Below are 9,735 nucleotides of genomic sequence, written 5' to 3' on the forward strand. Positions count from 1 at the left end.
CAGTATATTTAGTGTTCTTTTAAACGTAACTGTAAGCATGATATTTGTGGTAATTTTTATCGTTGGCGTCTACTTGATGGGCAATAACACCAGACCAAAGATGACGCTTTCTTCCAATGTCACAATAGAAAGATTTTTGTCAACATTACCGGAAGTTTCTGAGGCACTTGCCACAGCACGAGAGCAATGAAAAAGTCATTGATACCTAGAGTAGGAATTTAACGGTTGCCATACGTCTGGGATTTATGAGTGTAAATGTACACACGCGTTTACGTTATACGGCATATTAAAATAACAGAATTATGGAATGCCGTATAATCCAACGCAGCTGCATGCTACAAAAATTGGAATCGATTAATTCGAATAATTTAGGCCATGTCTGAACTGGAATCTTAGCGTAAACTGAATTAAATTCATGATAATTAAGTACTGTACGGTAGAATACTTAACTAACGTGCTGTAAAGAAATTAGCTGAAATAAAGGAGCTAAACGTAGACTATGTACAGGCCGGGCTCCAACTTTTCGGAGGAAAATGAAGAGATGGCTTTGATATACTTTGTACTTGGGGAAGTGTGCACGTGATTGACCGCCACCTCTGCCTTAACTTGCAACACTTCTTGCAAATGCCAAAATAGACAGATTTTGTCAACATTGCCGGAAGATTTTGAGGCACCGGTCAACGCTTATTGTCCAGTCAAGTTTCGCTCCTTCTGCTCTTTTCTTCGTCCAGTACTGCCGAGTGAGCAAAAACAGAATTATTATTTTTTTCTAATCTCACGTAAGCGTTCTTTGGCACAAAAGTTAGGCTTGTTTTGCTTTTTGGTGCTGCCAGCGTGTGGTGTCAGGGCGGGCTTATGATTCAGCCCTTCTCTCATTGGTTGGTTTTGGGTTTTTTCCTGTCTGGGCATTTGCATGCGCTTTGATGGCTCTATAAGGCAGCTGCGCTGCCTACAGAGACAAGTGGGTTCTTGGCTTGCGCGCAAAGCGCGGTGTGTGTCAGATTTCGGCATTAAAGCCTTCATCCGGGTTTGCTTTTGTTTCGCCGTCGATGGTCGATGCGCGCCTAGTCAGCGCCATCTGATAGTGGTTTTGATAAACGGAATATTGTTGCGACATTGTGCGCTAGGTGCGTGCTATAACTATTTTAGTAATATTTTCATTCTAGCAGTTCTTGCAACAACATACATTTGGTTTAAAAAACACTTTGTAATGGCCTTGAAGTGGATAATATCTACATATTATATTTGAAAAGCCGATACATAAAATATCAAGAACTGCATCGCCAGCATTAGAAAAAGGTTAATAAATATTAACTGATTATTTCACCTGACCGTACCAGACCACCGTCGGTTTATACGGTATCCTCCCATTTCGCCAAACCGGACATTTCGCCAACCGGGCATTTCGCCAATGGGATATTTCGCCAACAATATTTTTTTATTTTCTTGGGTTTTCTTAGTCTTCTTAGATTTCTTAGGTTTCTTAGGGTTTCTTAGGGTTCTTAGGTTTACTTAGGTACGTTTATAAGGTTTTCTTAGGCTTCTTAGATTCCTTATTTTTCTTATGATTCTTAGGTTTTGTCTCATGTTATGATTTCGATTTTAACTGTTTCTGATAATTTTGATTCGAAGTGCTGACATAGCGAAATGTCCCGTTGGCGAAATGGGGTGGTAGGTGAATTTTCTACGGAAAATGGTGTTAGTGCGGATTTTGTTCAGCCTGAAAAGTGTGCGCAATAGACGTTGTAAAAAATTTGGTAATTTCAACTGTCAGCTGTCATTCGACATACTCACTTACAGTAAAGCGTGTTTGAAGAATCGCTCAGTTCAGCCTTCGCTCAGTTCAGCCTTCGTTACTTCACATATATGTGCAATGTGCGACGAACCGACGTTACGAATGCCTCGTCTACGCACTGGAATCCAACTAAAAAATTAATAATCATAATCGTAGAAGATGGCATTTACACAGTTCGACGCGGCATCCGTATTAACTGTAATCAGAGAGATGATAACTGTATCTTAATAATTCTTTCCGTCGGAGCACAGAAACTGCGTCAGGGTTGTGCGTCAAAGACGAAAATCGTTTTCGTGGACATATGCCAGAAGGGTATACTACCGATTTCAGTGTTAATACAGAGAATGCAGGCTATGGACATGTTCCAATTGGTATTACGCAGCTGCTGTACTCCTGATGAAAACATGACAGTCAGCCCACATGGCATGGAAGTGGCTTTGGCGGCCATACTGCCCGGGACAGATGGGATTCTACGCACAACCCTGACGAAATTTCTGTGCTCCGACGGAAAGAATTATGATGCCGACGTTACAACCCTGACGTTACGAATGCCGACGTTACGAATGCTTCAAACGTGCGACAAACCGAAGTCTGTGGGGGCCTTCTACGTGAATCAAGTAGTTTTAACAGATCACAGAACGCTGCCGCTGACTGAATGATACTTTGTTCATTAGAAACGGACTCTGGAAAAGGCCCTATGGAATATGGAGCGACATGACATCAATGAACGGATCTTTGCAAATTGCACTTGAACTGTGGTTTTTACGACGGACGAATAAGGCTATTAAATTGGATAAAACTGAGGTAACGCTGTCAGCGCTACCGATGCATATCATTACGGAAACCATCGGATTACTCGCCAGCCTAAAGAAGTTGAAACTTCGCGTGTTTGTGGACTGTGGAAATATTTAGTGGATACTACGATTGGCCAAGAAATGGATTTTCTGGTTTAAGCCCTCGCCCTCTATCCCACCGGAAGCATACTACGCACTACGGACTTAACTTGTGCTAACAAGTAGCACTTTGGTACGCTGCGCATTGTCAAGATATTGGGTTTTTTAACTTCGCGAATGCATCAAAATGTACGGCAGACACATTTTTTTATAATTCAATGATGGCGTACTAGGTGTTCAATATAAAATTTTCGTGAAATGTTCGCCATACGCTAGCTGCTAGTTGACTACAACGCCTCAAATAACATAATACTGGGTTGGTATGGCTTAAGCCATGTTTACCCGGTAAGCGCTACTGCAAAGTTCACTGTAAACTGCCGCACTTTAGCCACGCCCCAGCCTTTAGCCACGCCCCAACGCGTTAAACCAGAAAATCCATTCGGGTGTCGCGAGTGCACACTATGTTATTGTGCAGAAGTGGAATTTTAATCAATTTTATTGCTGATTTTACTGCCATTGCACCATTTGTGGACCCGTTTATCCACGTAGAAGCGCATAAGGGGGACAGCATGGCGACAGGTTCTGGATTGAGTTTATTGACGCAATAGCTGCAGACAGCGACCGATGAAGTACTGTAGTAAGAACTTAATTTAATACTTCTGTTGAAGTTAACTGAATTTTGAGGTGAATTTTGTACAGTTTTGTAAACTGCCGCAGTTGCAAAAGATCTGAGATGATTGTTAAAGTCAATTTGTACTTCAGCATTACATCATTATGTGGCCAGCATTAGATCATTATGACACAGTGTCATTATCTCATGGCGTTTTCCAAGAGGAACACGGGTCGGTGCAGACTATGCAGTCCCCGTCGTTAAACAGTATTCCAGAGACTGAAGTTGAAGAGCACCTACTTGTTATGGAGACAACCTCTTTGGGCTATGCCACTGATGGTAAGTAGACTTACAATTATGACGGTATTTATAGCAACAATACTTCTCGAGCATTCTAATAAATACTCGTAGGCTCGTACGTAACCAAATTACAATAGCATTCTGTACATTGTAAATGTTCGCTTTCTAAAACAGTCGGTCTGATTTATGTATTGCTACTCGTCATTCTAGCTATTGCAGATTAATTAAAATTTATCGCGCTCCTTGATGTACACTACGATAAACGCTAGGAAAGCTATTTGCAGGGAAACAAGAGACCTGCTGTGCCGTTAGTTTGAAATCCCCATGCGCAATGAATTACGGCGTCCTTACTTGCGATTTGTGCAGAAAATTTTTCAGGACAAACTGCAACAAGCTGGTGAGTGTATGGCTTTCATGCATTTATAACACTGTTGGTACCTGTCTTATTTAGAAACTGAAATGCAAAGGAAGAAAAGGCGACTGTGTGGTGCAAAATGTTTACCAGCCATGCAGTTCGTGTCGTATGAAGAAGTGTCGGGCACTTGGTATGGACCTTTTGGCTAAACGAAAAGTACACCAACAACTGGACCGCGCTACCCTTGAATCGAGGCTCATCAGTTTGCGGAATCATCGAACTCCCAATGTTTATGTACTGAAGGCTGTCAAGGCTGTTGTTCGCAAGTGCGAAAGTGCGGAGGACGTGAACAAACTACTTTACGCAGTGGAAAACGGAGAAGTGGAGGAGACAGAATGTGTGCGGTTTCCACACAAGTCCATTAAGGTAACAAATAATATTTTTAATTCAGATGTTTTGAGTTTTACATTTATTTGTATTTAATTTTATTTTCGTTTCACATTTATGACTGTTTAGATCGACAAACATGAACATCTTAGTCATGTGCTTGTGGCTAAAGCGTTTCGCTGGAACCGAGTCAGTGAAGATAAAGTCGTTTCTTCGCACAGCTGCAAAGTCAATCCCGGATATGTGTGCATTAATCCGTACCATTACCGCAAGAAGAAGCAAGGACCAGCTGGAACTGTTTGCGTTGTTACTAACTGCAACTTTTCTACAGTAATAAATCCCACTGTTGGATTTTTTCGACTGCCGGACAGAGAAAAAAGCAGAGAGCGGTATCTGAAATTTTTCTCCGCGTGTGCCCGACAAGATTTGGACAAATCGGGTTTCAGGAAGCATCACCGAATCTGCGGAAGGCACTTTTTGGAATCGGACTTTAAGTTTTTCTTTTGTTCTAATATCAGGGATAGCGACGGTCTATTCAGAGAAATTAACTAATATTAAACTTTCAGGAAATGAAGCAAGCTTTGTCAGAGTTGCAGCCGTCTTCTAACAGGAGAAAATCTTTGCCAAAACCTACATGGACTGGTCTGCACGTTACGGTATACGGGTCCGAAGAAGTGGCCAGGCGACTTTTAAATTCAGGGTTCCAGTTTGTTCTCCCCGGTAAAATGACCAGTGACCCAATAGAGGTAATTAAAAACAAGAAAGCCAGTTTTTGTTTCATCTTGTCAAGACGGCTGTTTCAGTGTATATGCATTTATTTATATATCATTATGTAATACGTATGTAATACTATGTATTTATTTATGTCTTATGTATTTATTCATGTCTCATTTTATCAGATTGCTGATTTGCAACTGTTTTTAATCTTGCAAAACTATTTTTGTTCGATTTTAATAGAGGCTGTTTTCGACATTTAAATACGGCTCCGGAAAGGTGACAGTTGGGAAAGTCAAAGAAGAAGTTAAAAGGATGGAAACACTGCAGCACCTTACGGGCACTACTAATGTTAGTCGAATGGGGCGCCAAAAGCGGAAAAATAATGAAGTAAATTTTTCAACTTCCCCGCTGAAGAAAAAACGTAGGCTGGACCAGCCACTACGCACGGCGGCCTTTAATTTTGAAACAGAACTCAATTACTTGCGCTCGCTGGGAGATTTTTCTGTTCAGTCGCCGTGCGATATTTTTGGGGAGCTGCAGAATTTAAATGCTGAACTGTGGACTTCAGTTCAACTTGTCACACTAACCTTTGAAAATCCGGTCACACTAAGCAGTTCCAAGAAAGGTAGAAGAAATGCATAGTTTAGAAATATTGCTACTTATCTATAGTTATTGTTTTTGTATTTTTCAGATCTTGTCACTACTGGGTTGACTGATCTATGAGGTTATATCGTTTCAAAAATTCAGAAAGGAAAATTTTCCTGCACCTCTTGCAAGGCCGGTATTGGCAACATGTTTGGAGTGATTTTTTCGGAGAGTGGCGGATTAGTCACGGCACGGTCGCGTACTGATTTTGGTGGTTTAAGCTTGCCTTGTCCGCAACTAAGCGCGCTTTTGCAGTATGCACTTGGATTTTTCGAAAAGTTGCAAGAGATTAATGATTTTTACAGAGGGGATCTACATTTGGAAAGAGCACTCAAGTTGACTCTGTTAAATATGGAATTACATAGCTTTCATCCGCTTGGTGATATTTGTTTATGCGATCTTACGAAATATTTAGAGTACGAATGTTTGAAGCGTTTTTATAATACTGCATTTAAAAATGATGTAAATGAGCGCCGAGCACTTGCTCTGAAGAGAACATACGGTGCTCGAAAAGCGGTACCGATGTCTACAGATCCCAGTAAGTTGAAAAAATTAAAGCAGAATTAAAACTTGATAGTTGGTAGAAAACTAGAAATACTGAAGTAGTGATTATTAATTCCAAACGCCAAGCGGGAAAGGCTAGTCGCGATGCTGTCCGCCTTGTGAGCGGCTACGTGGATAAACGGGTCCACAAATGGTGCAATGGCAGTAAAATCAGCAATAAAATTGATTAAAATTCCACTTCTGCACAATAACATAGTGTGCACTCGTGTCGCTTGAGCCTGCAAAAAGATCAAAATTATCAGATGTCATTTATTTGGCAGGGCGAAGCACAGTGATGTTGTTAACGCCATCGACTGAGCGGTTAGTACTGAAAGGTGCGCATCTTGACAGGAATAGCCGGACCCTCGCCTAATTTTTCGAATTGATACAATCAGCATGGAACGTGTCAGCGCAAAGACCGTCAAGGAAACTCACGGTTGTTCTTTACCAGTGCCACTGGAATATTGAAGGTGAACTGGCGGAGGAAGTCGAGATGCTGGATTCGGTTTGCTCCAGTCTGGTCTTGCTCTGTCAGGATCTGGTATGGATGGACTGGATATTCTCATTTGGCAAAGGTTACTTCGCTAATGAACCGCTATGGTTGGGGTCAGTGAATCCCAGTTCAGCAGACCGGAAAACGCAACTGTGCGGACTTTTGTATAAGACGTTGCCCGTTGTGTACCATTTGTGTACGCTGATTTGGCGATCAACATCGCATTAGAAAAGTAAGAATTACCTTATTCGCATTTAGATTGTTCTTTCGGATGCTTAACATTTAAGACCTAAACCTGAATATTGTCAGATAAAATATCAATCAGATAGTACTTCAGCTTATGACTATCGGTTATTACTTGTAGGTATTATTTTTAGGCGTACTGAACTAGCTCACTTTTAAAGTGTTAATCACACTAAATAAATTATTTGTGCTATGCTATGTTATTACACTACTACAGGCTTGTTTGAGTGTTACACCTTGTAGACACGATTTAGTGTTTCTGCACCTTGATGGTTCTCACTTTTACCACAGGTTCTGTGGTCGTGTCAAGGAAATGATCCGCGCCAGACCCCTAAGACCAGCGACTTCTGGTACTATTGCCTGGACGAAAGACGAACTGGACACACTAGACGTTACGACATTAAGCAGGCTCACGCTCTGCGCACTTAGTCGCCAGATGATTGCAAGTAAAGCGGAGTTCAATATGCTGGGACCAGAATACGATGTCACGGAATTATTCCGGTCAGAATGAGCGCCCAATCAATCGAAGAAGTTTTTTGGTTATCGTTGTCCGAGAAAATACCCCATTTTGCGTTTCATTTTGTTGGAGATCTTGTGATAATTAATTATAATGCGATATGTATAGAAATACTTACTGGTAATCGCACTCGGTAATGGTTAGACATTGTCCTGCTTTATTCCATCATTACTTACAGGATTTGCTCGTTTAATTAGGCAGTTTAATTTGTATGGAAGTATGCATCTGCGACACAAGCTACCGAGTAGCCGGACAAGCGGAGCATTGCGATAAACGCAGTATTCGAACTCGTTTTGGTTTGGGTTTTTTCGGTCCCGGCAGAAAAAGAAAAATCTTCGTCATTGAAAAGGAAAAAATATTTTTTGTCTCTTACTGAAATTTTGTCATCGGGTTTTGGCACAGTACGCTCATAAATCTGTATAGCGCTCTTCCTGCGATCACTGGGCAAAACATCTTCGTACTTCCTGTTCACCAACGAAATCAAGGAAAACTTAGTGCGGACAGCCAATAGATAGCTTACGGAACTGTTTTATCCTTGCCTCTTTCAAATTTTTCTAATTTTAGCTGAAAAACCCGATCGTGTGCACCAGGCTTGGCGAAAATCATTCAGATTGATTAGTTTGTTTCTTTTAATTTATTAATTATTATTAACCGCGATTAGTCGACAATGCTGTTGAAGTATCTCGGGAGTCTGGAAGCTCTCCATGATTGGAGCCCGGTTGGCGACAATGTGCGAACATCCACACGGCACGCGCGCAGAATTTCCGACACACACCGCAGTAGATAATAAAGTTAACGGAATAATTGGCATATATACACTGGTTCATGATGGCGAGCAAAATCACATTCTCGTCATCCGTAAAATGGGCCAGGCAGCGCTTTTCCAGTTGGTGGCCAATACGTATGTTCGATTAGCCACGGAATTCTGGACAGGAGATATAAGACAACGGCAGCCGTTAACATGCGAATTGTTGTCACCACTTGCTGGTCACCGCCATGTGATCGGATTGCCGTACAGTCCTTAGGGTTTTGTACACAGCGCTGACCTTTTGCCAGACGTTTTTCAATGCATCGTTTAAGTAGTAATATCACAACCATTCCGTTAATCAGCATAAGTAAGACGATTGTCGAGAATGGGATTAAGACCTATCAAATTAAGAAAGATTTACTGAAAATAGATGTTTTATGGCCCCGACAAGATACGCCATTTTGACCTTACATAGCTAACGTCTTGAACTTTGCACCACTTCCTCCTCCACGTTGGGACAGCCTCTGATTCCCGTGGAAGAGAATAATCAATTAGTTCAAATATATAAACAGCAACAGCTATTGGAATGAGAACCAGTATTATAATTCGTGCTCGGAAAACAGTGAAGTATGCGAATCGAATTGGAGACATAATTGTAAGAAGCCGGGTGAAGCTAAATATTATCAGGCTCCTGCAAAATGAACACAAGAAAGTTATTGTACGGTATAATCTGCCGGAAAGTACAGGTGGGGTAAAATTGCGACGTTGATATCAATACCAATCGGAGCACTGCGATGCCACATTTCCTACAAATCACAAAGTGTTCGAGATTGTTGTAAAATTGACAGAGCGTGAGAGGCATAGGCGATACAAGCATTTTTATACGTACAGATAAAAACAGGAACGCAAAAATCATGAACTATGTATTTATGCAAACAAATCTCACCGATGAATGTACCGGCAATAACAAACGTATGGAAGAGATGGTATTCTGATTTATCACCAGCCCCAATCCGATCCTGTTAATTAAAAGAAGTGTTATGCCGAATTTAACTGGCATTGCCCATTAAAAGACCATAGAGTTATGAATATTTGTTCGTGCATGTGGTCAGGGACCCAGGCTCCCAGCAATATCTCATTTATCGGAATATTTTGAAATTATACGTACGGTGTTAAATGAGTAAGCCAACTTAGGCCTTGTCCCGAATTCAAAGCGAATCTCGTTATGGTACGGTTGCTCAACCGCACGAGGTGGCTGTATGCAGTGGCCACGCCTACAGATACGGTACGCGAAGCCACCTCGCGAGGTGGAGTTGCTGTATCGCAACGAGATTCGCTTTGAATTCGGGACGAGGCCTTACATTTAAATAGCTCACAGACCACGCCCACCTGTGTGAAAGATATTAAATGACATTAAACATGGTGTACGCAGTTGTGTAATGTAAGGACGTATAACAAATTAATGGATTTCAAAAAGTTTTTTACTGCC

The 9,735-nt window shown here is 41.4% G+C and overlaps 1 protein-coding gene across 5 annotated transcripts; it reads left to right on the top strand.

Moving 5' to 3' along the window:
- Positions 1 to 958: 958 nt before the first annotated feature.
- On the top strand, positions 959 to 7,766 carry LOC129596390 (uncharacterized). Of its 5 annotated transcripts, none has more exons than XM_055493663.1 (10): positions 959 to 1,127; positions 2,137 to 2,412; positions 2,470 to 3,637; positions 3,883 to 3,995; positions 4,050 to 4,379; positions 4,470 to 5,086; positions 5,298 to 5,682; positions 5,749 to 6,240; positions 6,527 to 6,970; positions 7,273 to 7,766. In XM_055493663.1, exons 3-6 carry the CDS (start codon positions 3,463 to 3,465, stop codon positions 4,890 to 4,892), a joined length of 1,041 nt encoding a protein of 346 aa, XP_055349638.1. In that variant the 5' UTR covers positions 959 to 1,127; positions 2,137 to 2,412; positions 2,470 to 3,462; the 3' UTR covers positions 4,893 to 5,086; positions 5,298 to 5,682; positions 5,749 to 6,240; positions 6,527 to 6,970; positions 7,273 to 7,766. The 5 variants fall into 5 exon arrangements, with proteins under 5 accessions (XP_055349638.1, XP_055349635.1, XP_055349636.1 ...); XM_055493660.1 differs by lacking the exon at positions 2,137 to 2,412 and having other exon boundaries at positions 2,470 to 3,325; positions 3,451 to 3,637; XM_055493661.1 differs by lacking the exon at positions 2,137 to 2,412 and having other exon boundaries at positions 2,470 to 2,821; positions 3,077 to 3,637.
- The last annotated feature ends 1,969 nt before the right edge of the window (positions 7,767 to 9,735 follow it).

This window comes from Paramacrobiotus metropolitanus, unplaced genomic scaffold (assembly GCF_019649055.1).
Source record: "Paramacrobiotus metropolitanus isolate TYO unplaced genomic scaffold, Prichtersi_v1.0 Parri_scaffold0000089, whole genome shotgun sequence".
Taxonomy (NCBI): domain Eukaryota; kingdom Metazoa; phylum Tardigrada; class Eutardigrada; order Parachela; family Macrobiotidae; genus Paramacrobiotus; species Paramacrobiotus metropolitanus.